This window comes from Sipha flava, unplaced genomic scaffold (genome assembly GCF_003268045.1).
Source record: "Sipha flava isolate LNK unplaced genomic scaffold, YSA_version1 82_pilon_pilon, whole genome shotgun sequence".
In the NCBI taxonomy this organism is placed as follows: Eukaryota; Metazoa; Arthropoda; class Insecta; order Hemiptera; family Aphididae; genus Sipha; species Sipha flava.
The window spans coordinates 716,019-734,438 of record NW_020273624.1 but is presented as its reverse complement, the minus strand read 5'-3'; the positions used below and the strand labels follow the sequence as shown (position 1 = coordinate 734,438).

The window sequence follows — 18,420 nt, the reverse complement described above, 5'->3', positions numbered from 1 at the left end:
GTAAGACGTGAAACCTTCAAAGAAAACGAACGATTATGCGATCGAAAACTTTAATCAGTCAGTTGCTTCATTTTGACTACTGCATGTCGCTTAGTTCTAACATTTTGCATAGTTCTTTTTGCCATTTATCAATTTGTATAAAAAATATATCAAGAATTATTTTTAATTATCTAGAGATACTAATAAAGAATATTTTTTGATTCATTATACTATTTTGGCTCATTTGTGTAGTCCTTTGTAGGTCATTGGAGAAAAAAAACAATATTGTTGTAGATACAATGAAATTAGGAAAAAACATTTACATTTAATTGAAATGTACAATAAAATAATATAAATAATATTAAATTCATGAGCTAATTTACAATTAAAATAATAGTTTGAAAACTTAATGATTATCATATAATATCATATAAATCATTGAATGATTTTTAAATAAGTTTTATATGATATTTTTGTCGACAATCTTCTACGTAAAAAAGAATCTGAATAACTGATTACACATTACCGAATATAAAAGTCGATTTCGTTTACATTTATTGAGTAACTGTAACATTTTGTACGTGATTTTTATGTACCCGAATAATCTAATGGTAAAACAAACCTAGCGATCGAAGTTTCATTTTACACCACTGTTAAAATTGGATTTTTTAATAAAACTATAATAAAAGTTTCAACGAAATATTTATTACTTTTTTAATGAAGGATTCTTGAAATAGTTGATGCTTTGCATGTCCTGTTACACACAATATATTCTACGTAATTTAAAGCCGAAAGGTTGAATAAAAATAAATAATATGCTACAAGGAAGAGGAGGTAACGTGTGTAGTGAAATTAATAAGTTAAAGTAAGGGTACCTACTTTAACATTCAAAATTAATTGAAAGTCACATGTAAAACATTTATATCTAATTTTGGTATAAGTTATGCCATTTGTTCTATACTATATTCAAGGACGGAAAAAAAATTTAGAAAGTATATTTTTTATCACGAAAATCCTGTTTGGTTGATTATTTATTTTAATTTTAATTTTATTATTTTTACATTAAAATAGTCTAAATTGAATTGGCTGATCACATACGTATAACTAAATATTTTGGCATTAGGTAACCATTGAATGTGCTTATCGGTGTTGAATTACGATCTATTTTCGTAGACTAGATCAATCGTTCTAATATAGTTTTGTTGTTTGACAAGAATACAAGTTTTTAATTTTTCTGACTCATATTTCTACTGACTAAGCTAGTTTTCAGCTAAATTAATCTGAGAAAATTATACGAATTTTCTCAAATTATAATTTTTAGTTACTATATGCACACCAGAAATACAATGTATGTTATCCTGTTTATAATTAAATAAATAAATAATAATTAACATTATTATATTGTCGTAAAAAACATTTCCTTCATTATATTGTTCAACTTTTAAAGAAAATATTTGTCATATTCAATTCATTTTTTTTCCTACAGTAATATTATAGTTTGAGTTAGAATATTTTCGACAACTTTGAGATTGTATTTAATGAAAGTGAATGTTCTTTATGGGAATTTGGATTTTCAGTATGGTGGGTTCGATATTTTGCAATTTATTTTATATTTTGTTGTGTTTGTTTTTTTATGTTAAATTAAATTTGTGTTTGCTTATTATTTTAGTTTATCCATATATTTACTAACAATTTTGGTTTTTTAAAAATTCAATAAAACTGTATTATTTTATTTATGCATATTTATACAATAAAATTAAGTTACATTGTTCATTTGAATTTAAAGTCATAAACAATAAATCCAATAACGATATTTTTACCTAGGTTCTATAACTATAATAATTGTTGCATACTTCTCGTTTAGATCGCATCGTTATATCGACGAACAAAGATAATCATCTTTATTCTTGACAGAACGAAATGTCACATTAACAGTCGTTGTTCGACTACCACGCGAAAATCCGATACTCGTCCAAATGCAACGCGATGAATTCAGTGTGTATGGACATATTAAAGTCGTGCACGTACGCAGAGACGTATTTAGGAATTTTACGCCCTAGGTAAGAAAAAAAAATGCCCCCTTCCTCACATAAACTCTAAATTTATCATCTAAATGACCTAGGCACCGTATTATATAAAAATGCTCTTCAAAATTTACCGAACGGAACCCAAGCCCTCACTGCCAACCCTCCCCCCCCTAAATACGTCTCTACGCGCACGGATCGATTGGAGGTACAAAATTATTTAGGACCCGATGTAATACGGAACACCGGTAGCGTACCGTAAAAAGTGCCGGAGGTTTAGAGGGTGAGAGAGCGCAGTTCGTGTACACGCGCTGCGTACATATCATTTAACGTACCCGGAAAATTGAACGTGCGCCACGTAATAATACGTTTTCGTACCGACACGATTGTAATGTTGAAATTAAATTTATACGAGAAAATACCCGTTTCAGGACCCGGGAGCGTATTATGCAATGCGAGTTAATTAATTAATAGATTTAGTCGAATTCGACTCTAGTTTGTCAGCACTCCCGCGGACAAATGAATTACTGTTTAGATTTATAAACGCGCATGCGTACCCCGTTTTGTGAGCAACCTAATGCAACACCATAACGAATGAGCACGGGGTTTGGATAATAAGTGCGAATGAACACGGGGGATTTGTGCGTTGACGTTCGGTAAATACTAAAAAATATCAATGGCTATGTCGAATGTGCACGTCGAACACAAAAGCTCATCCGCACCCCGAAATTTCCCACGATTTCGGATAAATTATGTTCGACGATTGCGCGTTTCCGATCGGGGTGCCAAAATAAAACGAATGCTGTTCACAGGTTTGACACGCTTATTGTACCGCAACGGTCACCCTTCGGGGCAAGTGAGGTTACTGTTTTGGATACAGTACTATTAAATTGTAATCCGACGAGAATCGTTGTAATTACAGAAATATGCATGAAATATGTAAATGCGTATGATCAAGTGCGCGATCAAGTTGTCGGACGATTATTATCGACTGCGTTTCGTTAGCGTTTCGAGTGTTTCGATTCGCCTTAAAAACGTTTACCCGTGTTTTAAACTGTCACGGCGCATGTTAGAGACGATAACAACCGAATGTTCGAATTCACCACGACCAACTATAGTGTTTCGATATCGTGTTCGTCAAATCCAGCGTGGATCCGCGAGTGATGAAGATTCGAACGTGAAAATACAGATTACAATCATTTTGTCCCGTTCGTGACCGGAGTGGAAAAATAGTGATTTCCTACTCATTCCCGCTCACCCGAAACGTATTTATCTACGGCTCTGGGGAATAAATGGCAAAACTAATATAGTTTTACCCGCAGTCCTTGTATGACTTTTAAAAGTCATCTTTCGGGTCGGTATAGATATTTTTCGAATAGGTTTCGAACAGCGCGCCGCGGTTAACCTAATTGTGGCATCTCTATGGATTTAAATCGTAATACTAAAAATATGTAACATTATTGTTTTTTGGTTTTATGAGCATTCCAATATTTACTTTCCTAATTAAAAATATATAATTGTAATTTTACGTTTTTTTTTTTTTTTCCGAAATGTATATAAAAATTCATAGATCATACAATTTAATTTCAGTTATCATTGTACGTTCAACGTAAAAGGTCGAGTCGATAATTATTACACTGTTCGGTTTCTTATCTATTAATGAATTCATGTTTATTTCGTTTAACTAAATTTCGATTATTTGAATATGCTATGCGTAGTTTGTAGCAATGATATTTTTTAAGGAGATTATTTACGGTGTACGAAATATAAGGAATATTTGCATTTTTCTTATGCCAACATGAGGGAATAAAATTTTCGAAAATGAACAAGCTAAACAAAAAAAAATTGCCCTGCGTAAAATATAAAACAACGACAGCAGCGATTTGTAATACAAGTTTCACGTAATATGAAGTTTCGTTTGTTGGAATGAAAACTTATCAAGTTTAACCGATTTCATCAAACTTATGAATAACCAGTTCGACGTTTTTGGCAAATAATTAAATGAGGTTTTAAACTCAATAAAAGAACTAAAAGAATAAAATAAAAAATTAAAAGAAAATAACAGTAAATCGTATTATGACGTCTATAAATTAAATTGAAAAATTAATGTCTTGGAGTAAAAGTCAATTATAAACAATGTAGATTTAATCGGAGGGCCTGAAGTATCTAATGAAAGTTATAAAGAAGTTATTGAGCATATTAAATCTAAACTAGGAGTTAATATAGCAGAAGTTAATGTTTTTCATGCATATTCTAAATCGAGTAATAGATCGAGAAAAATGAATGCAATACTCCACTGGACATCGAACAAAATATAATGGATTTTGCAAAAAAAAAAAAGGAAATTGAATTCAAATATGGTAAATAGAAACTAGAAAAATGGAAGCATTTTCATAAACAATGAACTATCGTTATATAACAGAGAATTATTTTATAAGACAAGAATGTTCGCTAAAGCAAATTAATTTATGTTCGTTTAGTTAAAGGATTTAAAGTTATTTATTAAGACAAATAAAAATTTAAATCATGTATGACCATGATCTATCCAAACTCTTGTAAAACTAGTTTTAATTAATAATTATTTTGTAATATAAAATTCTTACATCATGAACAACTGCAATGTATTAAATAGTTACGTGGATTATAAAAATAAATATTTTGAAAATATATTAGAACTTATAAATAGGTATTTGTTTAGTTATAATAAATGTATTAGTATATTTTGTTGTAATATTAGTAGTATTAATGCTTAATTTATTATGTATAAAAGTTGAAAATCGTTACTTAGTAATGGATGTTATTATTCTAACGAAAACTTGACACACATAAGAAAATTGTAACTATAGGATTCCTGGTAAAGGATTATATTTTTCAACAATTAAAAGGAATCATAATGACGGTATAATGATCTTTATTAGAGAGAACATCAACATAGAAATACATGATTATAAACATTAATTGGCAAATATTTTTAAACTGAACGAGTTGAGGTGAGAGTTATCCAAATAAATATATGTGATCATTATTTAATAGTATTGGCAATAGAATTAGATAATAAATTGTTAAATAATAATTACGTATATAAAATGATAAATGATAATAAGTTATACGGGGTTTTTACAAAAAAAAACTGGACAGATATATAAGGTATAAATGTAAATAAATGGTATAGTAGTTTCATTGATAAAATTATTAGTGACATACAAATTTATTGTTAAATAGTAACATATGCGAATAATACGTACCTACTGTTTTCAAGTTATACGTAGGATGAAGTTCGTATAAAAGCTATACAAGATTTTAAAAAAGTTATAAATGTTTTAAATCACAGAACACTAACAATCAATTTTAAAAAAACAAATTTTATAAATTGTACTACGATTAAGGATGGTAAACATTTTGATAACTTGGAATTTAATATTTATGATCATTTTGATTCTTGTAATGTTCTAATATATCAAAAAATATAGAGTTTCTAGTATTGGATGTTTAGTTTTAAAATTTGATAAAACATGAAATTGAACTTACATGTAAATAATATTGTTGTATGTATGCGTTTATTATCGTTCAGCTTTTACAAACTATGGTCGTTTCTATAAATACCAAACTATGCGTATAATTTTTTTATCACTTTTTCAGAAAATCTTCTAATATGATTTATTAGTTTGGGGTTACTGAACCAAAATGGCTCTAGACAACTACAACTTTTAAAAAGAAAAATTAATTGAAATATGTTTATGTAAAAATACGTTAATTGGTTCAACTAAAGACAATTTGAAGTAATTAGATGTGTTACCACTTGAATTTGTTTATAAGAAAATAGTTATCGTATATAATTAAAAACTCTTAATTATATCTGAATATGAAAAAAGTAAAAGTTAATATAAAAAGTAGAACATTTGAAATGAGAATAGAATATTTTAAAAAGCGTTGGGTCAACAATTCATAGACTATCTGGGTTCAAAAAATTTCAACTTAATGCCAGTAATTATGAAAAGGAAAATATTTTGTATAGAAGGGAATCGTATAATTAAAGAAATAAAAAAAAAAATTCAGATTTGGTTATTTCCAATATTTTTTGAAATAATAAGGAACTACATTTAACTTCTGTAATTTATTATTAGTTATAAGTATTCAAATCGTATGTATACATATTACTTCTTTAATTCTATTCTATTTTTTTATTTTATATATAAAATTTTCTTTGTATTATTCTCTATATTATTCAATTTTAGTCAGATTTTTCTATTTATAATTAAATTCTCTCTACCACCACCTCAATCATATGCTTAAAGGTGTTATATTAAAAAAAAAAAAATAAAAATTACAAGTTTTTTTTTTAACATCGGTTTGAAATCTGTGACGCAATATTTTCACACAGTTAAATTAAAAGCTAAATTATTGAATATTGAACATACTCGTATTTCACATGCACCAAATAAATAGAGAATATGTACTATATTTTAATTTGCATGTTAAATAAAAAATACAATAATTGCATAGTATTCAAGCATCATACTAATTGCAAATTCTGGACTTTTTTTAAAATTTTTAATATATCGTCTTAAAATTTGGTTATCACAAAAGTAAGTGTTGCACAACCAGTTCGTGTTTAATTATTTTCCGTTTTAATTAACGCAATCCAAGATGAATTAGCATTGGATTACTCCGTTACTTTCGAACCGTTAAGTTTTCCGCGGAATTAATACTATGCGAAATAAAATATGCTCTGAAAAAAAAATAAACATTATAGAATTGAACACTCACTTTTTACTGGATCGATATGCCGTCGTTTATTTTTTTCGCAAAACTTCTCTCGTTCAATTTTTGTTATATAAAATGTTCGGTGCGGGACACAATTACTCAGACCATCGGTTAGTCTTCTGTATCCATATACGTCTAAAAATATTAATACCTCGCCGAGAAGACGATAAACCTCACGATAATAAATCATTATCGGCCAGTGTATTTTGTTTATAATTTTTTTTTTTTTTTTTTTTTTTAATACTGGATTCAATCCATATCACTGATTCGTCAACGGTTTCTATTGGTTCTTACTGTACGCAAACAACGATATTATTATAATAATAATTCTAATAACAATCATTTTGTCAAAATATTTGATTGCAGTTAGGTCGTTTTCGCAACGTAAATGGCAATACCCCTACAATCGTCTCCAAACAATTGTTGGGCGGTTGCCATTGATTTATCCGTTTAGCTTCACACCGTCTGTTTTCTTGTTACGAGTAATTGCTTTTTTTCCGTCATTCTATTTTTTCCTTTTTTTTTTTTTCTAATAGAACCCGATCTCCGGCACTGTATTTGTGTATATGTTGTGTGTGTGTGTGTGTGTGTATGTATACTTATATACGCTCAGTGAAATCCTATCTCTGAAAAGCGCGTTTTCGCGTCTCTCTTGAGAATATACTGTTTAGGTGAAAAAGAAGCGGCTTTTCATTTCGCTTCGGCTGCGTAAAAGAAAATGATTTGCAAAGCCATATTCCTCCACGATCTACACTACTCGTGCGGTCGTTACAATTCTCGAGGGTCTTGCGAAATCCACCACGACGAGAAATTACCGAAAACTAATAATTGTAATTAGACGCGATCATTTCCAGAACGTTACCACGATAATGACGTACCTTGATTACTCTTGGTAGTTTAATATTATATGTAAAAAAAAAAAAGAAAGAGAAAGATACAGGACTAGGTGACAGATTTATGTGAATTGTTTTTATACATTTTAAATTAATATACCATTGGTTTCGAAAACAATTCTGAAAACGTATGAATCGGACTCCACGGTAAAAACTAATTTACAATCCTTAATCGGTATAAATATTTTAATAATTTCGTAATCAGATTGGAATCACGAATTAAAAAAGAACAAATAAGACTACTTTTATAGTATGTATAAAATGCTAATTATCATATTTATATTGTAAGACCTCATTGTAATTTAATTAATATTTAGAAAACAAAATAATTGATTATATTATATGATTATTTATGATTTGTTCATTTTCGCAGAGTAATGCAAGACAAATCCAAAAAAATTAACAAACTATAAATATATATTAATAAATAATTTTCTTTATTTAATTTTTATTAAACATTCGACAAAATATGTTTATTTGAAATACTTTCAAATATTGCAGTTTTCCTTTTATATTGTTATTATAACCCAAATAAATAAATTAATCAATTTCATTAAATTGTTTATATTATCGCAACTCAATTAAATATATTCGTATTTAAAAACAAAAATTATATTTGATCAATAGAATATAATATGATTTGATTGAATATAGATTCATCTAAATATTCTCATTCTATGTAAATATAAATTGTATAAAAACTATATGTGATAGAAACAAATTAAATACAAATTTGAATTCAGCGTGTCATCATTTACAAAAATTAGGTATCATTATACAAACAACAAAATAGTATAAATACTATGCAGGACTGTGTTATTACTAAAAATATTGTCAGTTTAAAAGAGTCCAATAATTGTCACTCGATCCTTACGCAGGTAAAAATAATTTTACTCACCAAAACGGGGCTAGGTAAATAGGGTTCGCAATAAGTTGGATACTTTTTGAAAGTGGTAAGTTGAGTCCCGGGGAAAAATAGGTAGTAGATAAATTGGGTAATAATCAGAATTCATTGAACAATAAAATGTCAATGTAATCTTTGAATACATCAAAATATGATATGTATTTTATGTTTGGCACAAATTAAAAAAAATAAAGAGTGCTCAACAAAGAATATAATGTAAGGAAACAAATGACAAAGTATACCTACTAAATTTATGGTAATCAAGTTTAAGTTTGTTTAATCTATATCATTTAAGGTTTTATTAAACGTATAATTTATAATTAATTAATTTGTTTTTATATTTATATTTTATATTTTACAACATGCATGGTTTTAATTACATTTTTTTTGTAGATATATTATTAATAAAATAAATTTGGTTTTGCTGGGACCCAATTTACCTACTATCTTTTTTTTTTCTCGGGGTTCAACTTACCTACTATCTACTTTTTTGCAGGACCCAATTTACCAACTCCCACCAAAACGGTATAAATAATATTCGCCTAGGCAGACCATTTATTTTTCTATGAAAATGATAACCTTCGCCCAAACTAATATTTTCTGAAGAAAATATTTCTTCAATGAGGGTATTTATAATAATAAATTGTGCATTGTATTATACGTCATTCTACGCGCAGTTTGTGTATTCTCGGTTTAAAAAAAAACAATCATGTCTTTATTACTCAAATTTTCTTTTACCCTTGGATCGGCTAGATGATAATATGACGCAGACAACTGCAATACAACTGCTTATTTATTCCGATCATTTTTTAGAGATTACAGTAATATAGTATTGTAATGCTTTTAAAGTTCGATATACATAACTGCAGTTGTTGTTTAAGACTCGACTAGGTACATTTTAAGTTTATGTATTATAATGCTGTTAATCGACTGAGTCAAGATTATTATAATATATAATAGTATATATTAATATAAATGTTTTTTGTAGATTATTTAAAATAACAAGGAATAATAGTATAATAATAAGTAATATAATTACACATAAAGAATAAGCTAGACGTGCACACAAAGGATGTCAATGATCTCAAGGGTTTAAAGCTACCCTTTCCGCCTTTCATAATTGTAGAAAAATGCAATTTCAAATTTTTATATTCGCACTTGACAATCAACAGTTCGTGTCCACAATAAATTATATTAGATAAGTAATGGTAAACTGCCTAAACCGACAGGCGTTATTTGTTGATAATTGTATTGTATCATAAACCTTGAAAATCTTTAAACCCTTCACAAAAATATCAACTGTAACAATATCGTTTTAATTCTGTAAAACACGTACGCCACGCCGCTGTGGGTTTGACACGTTTTCGTCTCGTCTTTCAACGCGTTTCCGTGCATTTTTTCTGCGACCAACGCGTAATAGTCGTTCATACAATAAATATAACTACATTGTGCTAACGACGCACAACGTAATGCGGTTCACCCAAGATCGACGTGTTTCAAAAGTTATCTCCGGTCTCGCATGTTTCGCATGCTGTTAAACATTATTTAACGAAATATACGCGCACACGTTGCGTACAACCACCACCGTCACTCTCTTTAATGGTATGAGTATACGCGCACAAATTGCATAATATAAAATGTTATCATATTACCTATATACACTCTGTTTGCTGTTCTTATACACGTTCGGACGACGTTTATGTTCATTGCACTACTTCACTCGAGCAGCACAATATCATCCCCCCGTGATTCCAAAGTGGATATAGAGTTTTTATTGTCACTGCGCGTTTAGAACTTTCAAGTTTCCATTTTTTTTTTAACGTTACATCCGCCCTTGTTTGATAGAACGATATGACGCGAAATAACGTGTACAGTACCGAAATACACGGCCAGAAGTTGTTCCGGTGCAACCGTGTTTTTCCGGAAACCCGTGTGGTAAACGTTAAACATCATTAATAATACGATTTACGGCTGTGGCGTATCGGTACGCGATCGAATCATTGATATAATAATGCGAGCTACCGAGATAGTATTTTTGTACGGTAACGGTGGCCAAAGTTTCCATGAAATCATCCGTTCTGAACAAAAAACAGTATTCACCGCCGATCCGACAACGCCCATAGTTCACGTAAAAAAAAAAATACAATAAGTCATTGGAGTTGTGGCAGCTGTTTCCGATCCAGATAGATCGAGGTGCGTCAAAATTCATTTAAAATAAATTTAATATTGACAAAAAAAAAACCACATGTTGATGTTCAAACGTTATAGACGTCCATCGACTGAGATTCGTTGCTCCGTGTACAACGTTGTATTCGTCCATTTCGAAACATCTGATAACCGCAGTAAAGTGCCGATAGCTCGGATTCGAGTACGACGTGTCTAAAACCGGACTAGGTTTTAAATCGTAGAACAATCGACGAGCACAGTAAGTTTTCTTGACTACAGTCTATCGTTGTGTTTTAACGACACGTCGGCTGGTCCGAGCAAACGGGTTCACAGGATTAGGACGGTGTTGCACTGGTCGTTTTCACATTTTCTTCATACGATCCACAGATTGTTCTCAAACACGGTTTTGACGATTGAAATATTCACTATACACATGATATGCGTGTAACTCCGTCGGTGGTTTTGATGTTACTCTTGGAACACGGCGGTGAAGTATATAATGAAATTATTTGCATTCATTTGTCTTGTAATGGCACCCTTCAAAACCGTAAGAGCTGCGAACGAGATTTCTTTTGCGCCCTTGACGAGAGCACCACTTTTTTATGCAGTATCTTTGACCGAATTACAATACCGTGACTTGTTACGGCTGTGACTTATACTCGCCTACTACGTAATATTCGCTACGACCACTCCATTCAAAACTGAATAACGGTAAAAAACTAATGGTAAAACCACACGTTCATAAAACGGCCCTTTTAAAACATTTTAAACTATGAAACAAAGATACATCGGTAAGCGTAAAATGACGTTATGGGTATGAAAAATCGGTGACGACATTGCCGACGCACAGAAACAATCAAGTATCAACATGTATTGATTACAAAATTAGTGTAAAGACTGGTCAATTCTTCAATCATCGGCATAACATCTTCATCTTTCTTTCTGTAACGAACACAAGCATCTATAGAAAAGAAAGAAGAAGATAACCATCCACATCAAACATCAATGATGACGGCGAAGAAATCGATAACGATGACGACGGCGACCCCGATAATGGCAGCAGTCGACGACGACGATTATGAGCACGACCCAGCAAAGACGGTAAAACCGATAACGATAGTGGTTAGGATTGATTAGGGACACCCATCTATAAATTATTTAATTATATAAAAAACTGTAAAATACAAACCATATAACCAGTTATTATATATCAGTAAATTTTTGCTAAACAAATTTATTGCTAAAGACGTAATCGTCGTATTTATAACATTTGAACTTTGAGTTTAATATTATTGAATACTTTTTTTTTAATTATTATTTATTATATAATCTAAATATTCAGTTGAGATAGGTTGCGTCAATATGTTACAACATAAATACGTAAATTATATTTTTAGAGCCTCCATCGGTCGGGAGCCCCATTAGTTTGTGAGCTCCGGAATCATTATCTTAGGGTAAAGAGATGGCATTGCTGATTAATTAAACCTGTGCGGAACTATTAGCATTTTAAAACATAATTGAAAACAAGAGGTCATTATATCATTGAGATGTTTGATTAATTTAAAATACGACTTTCTTAATTTTTTGTTATTTATTATTACTCCGTCGACCATTTTATTCTCTAACTTTCTTCGCCAAACAGATATTAGTTTTTGAAAATAAAGATTTATGATAACAAAGTATTTTTGTTCTTAACGCTTCTCGGATTTTCCATCTTTCATCCGCCTTTTCACCAAAAACATTTCAAACCTTATATCCAGTAGTTTTGTTTGCTTGTTCGATATGGTTGATTCCTGCATACAACTTTTCCATACATTATACGATATACTCAAACATTGCCGTACGGCCGTGCGCATGAAAAACTCTCAACAAAAGTTAGTGTTATAATTTATCTAAAAATTGTACGATAAAAAAAATACAATAAAAACGTATAAAATATATGAAATATATATATTTCAAGAATAATATATTCATTATTATATTTATCGTAAAAACAAAATTGATCGCATTTGTAAAACCACATTGATTACAGATCATGATGATCAACGGTACAACATATGTAGATATCTTTTATATTCGCGTTTTTTGTTTTTTATCTTTGAATTAATTGTATAGAGCATTAGGTCTACGCATTCTATTTATTTGCCCTTGGTAATTTATTCTGCTCGTTCGACAACGCGAAAATAAATGTTTAAACTAAAGCATGCACGAGAAAAGTATGAACGATTCAATATATTACGTGGAAGACGTGTACACGTTGCATCGATGTTGGATAACATTACGTGATACATTATTGCCACGTAGAATGGATAATAGTACATTATATTGTAATATGTTTGAATTTACATTAAATAACAAATTTGGTTTTTCAAATAATATTATGTTATTTATAACCGTATTCATTTCAATGAATTATTTGGACATTACCGGAAAGGTTTCGATTTGTTTAGTGACAATAGCTATTTAAATAATACAAATATAAAAATCCCTTGGAAGTAAATATTGATAAACGTGCAGTTAGTGCATGCGTAACTTGGTAGCAGTTTGTGTACACTTTTGGTTATCGGTACGCTTCACAGAAACAATTTCGATTACGTATCGTATTGTTATCAAAAAATAAAATCACATTGTACCGTAATCATAAAACCCACATACATACAAAATACAAGAGTCAGTGATGGCTTCGTTTTTTAATTAGATTTAAACAGACGTAATCGACGTGGATCGATGTCGTGATGTTATTATTATCGTTATTATAACGATATCATATTAATATCTGTTGTAAACTGCTAGTCGTCTTGGTTTGTAGACCATTGTTTGATTACATATATCCGATCAAATCTTTCGTCTAACGTAGTGCCGTTACTATTGATAGTCACATCACCATTAAGCCCACAGCACTTGTATAACATGTAATACCTATCAGATTGAAATCGTGGAGGGCGAGGACCGGAAATATGTCATTATTATTGTTGTTTCGCTATACGTGCAAATGCAGCATACGACATATTTTATGCGTTGGTCACTTCAACTTAGAAACGATTTCAAGGCATAATGCGTTTTTATTTCTGATTCGTCGTTTTACGATACGTATTTATAATGAAATCGCTCGACTCAAAATATCTGTGGGAAACGCAGATTTAAGTAAAGCAAGGCCGTAACCAAGAGGAAGGAGAGGATAGATTGCCCTATATCAACATTTAAACATAAACAATTTAAGAATTTTCTTTGCAAATGTGTAAATGAAATGTGTTCGAAAACAAATGTGTTTTATACAATTATTTGTACATAGAATTTAAAATGAAACCAAATGTATCTTAGTTTTAGGCGTGCATATATTTTCCTTCAATGTCCATTTCCTCCTCCTCCTCAAAAAAATATTTATTCACGATATTTTAACCCAATTTTTGGTTATAACTATATTTTGTATATTTATTGGTAAACTATGAATAATAATTTTGTTTAAAAACAGTGTTATGGAAGAGTAAATTATTTTTCCCGAGTCAACTAATTATACAACATCTACACTTGTGATATAGAAATATCTTGAACATTTTAAAATAAGGAGAAGGGCAACGAAGATGCTGAAAGTAAATATAGCTCGAAATCGGTCAACATTGTTCATCGTCGAGTTGAAAAATTCCTGAATACATGCCTGTTTACAGATAAATTTGGTATTATCATAGTTACATTTTATAGGTGTAACACTACAATTTACATCGTGTACATTTGTTTTAAGAATCAATTGATAAATAATACTTTTATTTAGATTTATCAGAACATTCTCACATGATGTGTTTAAGTTTTGCTCGCATCTTATGTTCAAATGACGGATGATGATCATTAATATTATACACATATAGGTTTGATTCGTGATTTATAGCAACGATGGTTACGCACTTGTTTCTGTTAAATATATTAATATCTCCACGATAATTTTAAACAAAACCGTTATCAATTTATGTTATTAATATTCTCACACTTTTGCTTTGTTACGGTTAACAGACTAAATTGAAAAAAAGCAACGACAGAAAAACGTACTTAATAAGATATTGTGAAAATATTAAGTGCTCTAAAAATTTTAAATTTAAATGAGATGCACTTTGAAAGAAATAGACATAATACAACATTGTGGGCAGTTAAAATGGATATCACTGTAATGGATTGAAATAATGTTGGAGCAAGTAAAAATAATAACTTCTTTTGTTATAAAAAAGTTTGGAGTAATTGTCTAATAAAAATCTATTTATCCGAGTATAATTTACATGTATATACGTTTCTACTCTTCAAATTAAATACAGAAAACACTGTAAAAACTCAACAGTAATGGCTTTTTGTAATATGAATCTTGAATTCGGAAACAATAATATATTATAACTTTAACAAGTATTTACGAGTAAAATTTAAAATCAAGTACATGACAGTTTTAACAAAACGACATAATTATCAAATTAAAAAGGTCAACTATTCATTAAGTATATTTCAGTGCCTTAAACATGAAATTACTAATTATTTTATCAAAAGCAATGAGAATGCTTGCTTTCTAACATTAAATATTACTTTACCTATATATGTGTAAAATTACTGAGAAAACAAATAACAATCAATCAATCAAATAAAATTCTTAAACATTCTTAAAATTAATAAAATCCTCTGACTTTGCTTACATTATGAAGTAGTCTAACTATTATTTATGTATATTGGCTTAAACGTATCAAATTGTACTCACTTCATGATTTGTATTAGTTTAAAAGCAATCAAAATTATATTATTTTACAACCCAAACAGATCCAGTTATTTTTTTTATTAAGTTATAACGACGGAAAATAAATATAATACTAGTTGTCATAATCTTAAAATGTACAAAATAATACCAATTGTTATATGTAACCAACTTACGGACACAAACTTATTTTAGTCATTCATATAACTTTACAATTGTTCAGCATAAGTTTCCTCGTCGATCACATTGGTGAAACGATTTTTTGATCACGAGATAATATATACGATATACGATATTTATTTTTCCGATACTCAATACGGAATATTACGATAGTAATATAATATGATTTGTTATAATTGTGTATGGCGTATCAACCTATAAAAACTCGTATGCATTTCAGAAGATTAACAATCAACGATGAGTAGTAAAAACTATAGCAAAATGTTCACGCATAAAATATGGTTGCAAAACGAAACTAAATGCATTTGATATTGTATTTCAATCATTCATTTTCAATATTTAACATACATTAGCGTCACGAGTAACGTATATATGATAAACACTAAGAAAACTCTGATGGAACACTTTACGTTAAAATCGAAATACGTCAAATGTCATCATATTACAGATGATTGACTGATTAAAGCTAAGTTCCTAACAATTTCTGACACAATTCAATACTCAACAAGGAATTGCATAAAAACATGATTCGAAAAAGAAAATTAACAAAATCAACTCAATCAATGTCAAAAACAGTTGCTTTATTTTCATCAAAGTAACTGTTTGTTCGTATACCATTATTTAATTTTCAATGCAATTAGTATTCTGTAATAGTATTTTTATTTTTGGACTTTACAATTTAATATTATACTAGTAGTGTAATGACGACGTCGTATTCGATTATCCGTTTTTGATCAGTATGTTATAATTAAGTTATTACTCACAAATGAACAGTAAATGCGTGTCATAAAGTTAAAAACAACTTCGAGCATATTTTAAGTAATTTTCACTGATTGAAACTGCAATAAAATTGTCTACCAGAGGATCATAGATGGAAAATCAACTCCTGTCTCAGTAAGTTTTATTTAGATTTATTTACTAAACTCTACTGAAAAATATCTCGATATTACCGATTTTCAACATACAATTTTGAAAAAATAAATATTGTTCACGAATTAGGGACGAACACATGAATGCAGTTTTATGAATATCAACACCCAATATGAAAGCAAATATAAACGAATTTACAGAAAAATTCAACCTCAAAAACCATACTAAAAACTAAATGTTTATACGATCGTATCCTTTTGCATTACAGAATTTATTAAAAAAACTTATAATTTTTTAATTTTCTCTATTAATGTCTTTCGTTCAAAATAAGTTAATAAGGTCAATCTCTGAATGTGAATTTTATAATATGGTGGTTACTATCTATAAATATATTAGCTTTAAATATTAAAATTGTATTTTAATAATGTTTGTTAAATAAATAATAATATGTAATTTAAGTTATATATTTTAATATATACTTCAAATGATTAATAATTTTATAATAAGTAATATAGTAGAGTAAAGGAAAGGATTGTAAATTGAACATTTTAAATGACGTACTCACCAACGCACGGAAGTTATAACACAAAATTTTTCGAATAAGACTGAAATGTTAGAAAAAATAAACTAATAATTATTTATTTCATAACATTTACATAGACTTCGGTCGTTATGTCAATATGTTAGTCAGTGGCATAATCACACATACCTAGATAATATTCAATTATCATTAAAGGGTACTAATGTCACGTACTTTTTATGTTAAAATATTTTCTGCAACAGTTATGGATTACAGTTTAAAATTATGACAAGACGACAGTTGAATTTTTTGTAAAACGAAATCAAGAAACAGTCAATATATGTCAGTAGTATTGCAAAATAATCATATTAATATTAATATAAATGGAAAAACCAAAAACTAAATTTACTCTCGCCAAAAGTAATTTGCTCGTCATTTGTCACCGTCGTTATTCATCGATATCATCTGGGAAACATCTACTGAGACGAATTATTCCCAGAAGTATTTATTGTCATGGATTATATATAGTGTCTCTTTCCGTATTAAAGTCACATGCACCCGTTAAGACTACACTTTAACGGGACCTGGTGGGAGGCTCAATGTAGAACAAACCTCCGTATTTTTGCTCTCTCTCTCTCTCTTACCATCCCTTTCCGTACACGCCCGCTTTTTATCTTCCTCCACTTGTCTTCTTGTATAAACGAAAAAGATTTTCGTCCCAACCATACCCTCAATCACTCCCCAGCTCTCGACCCTTGAGTGTACATGACGAACAAATGGCTGCCAGATTTAAGCTCGTGTCTACTTGCTGTAAATCAATGTTACATTGTCCCCGTTTATCCCTTATAATTATTATTGTTATTTTTAGTTTTTTTCGCTCATACATTACGGTCGTTTCAGGTTTTTTAAATCTCAACTCCAACCAGCATCTCAAGTCACCGTCCAATTACGGACTTATGGACCAAATAGCGGCCCTGCACTGGATACAGGAGAACATAGCGGTGTTCGGTGGTGATCCTAGCAACGTGACGTTGATGGGCCACGGGACCGGAGCTGCTTGTGTTGGTTTCCTGATGGCATCGTCCGCAGTACCCGATGGTAAGTGTATTCCAACGGTATAACCTTATATCATACATTGATTGAAAGTTTTCAGAGACATTTTAGACCAGCGAAGACGAATACATTTTAATGGTTAACAGATATTAAGATAAAACACACACACACACACATAGACGCGCGTGCGCACACATATGGAAATGTAGTTCAGTATGTTATTATACCTACACGTTTTTCTGTCCTTATAATATCTTATGTTTGATTATGAAACATCCATACGTATTCGTTTTAAATAAAATTATAATATTATGTTACCATATTTAATAGTTTGATTTTACATC

At 29.8% G+C, this 18,420-nt stretch overlaps 1 protein-coding gene across 1 annotated transcript in view; it reads left to right on the top strand.

Moving 5' to 3' along the window:
• Nucleotides 1-18,420, top strand: part of LOC112693220 (neuroligin-4, X-linked-like) — a 421,733-nt gene that overhangs the window by 258,437 nt on the left and 144,876 nt on the right. The window contains exon 4 of the mRNA XM_025568195.1: nt 17,924-18,121. Coding sequence (XP_025423980.1) covers nt 17,924-18,121 — 198 coding nt within the window. The remainder of the gene's footprint in view (nt 1-17,923; nt 18,122-18,420) is intronic.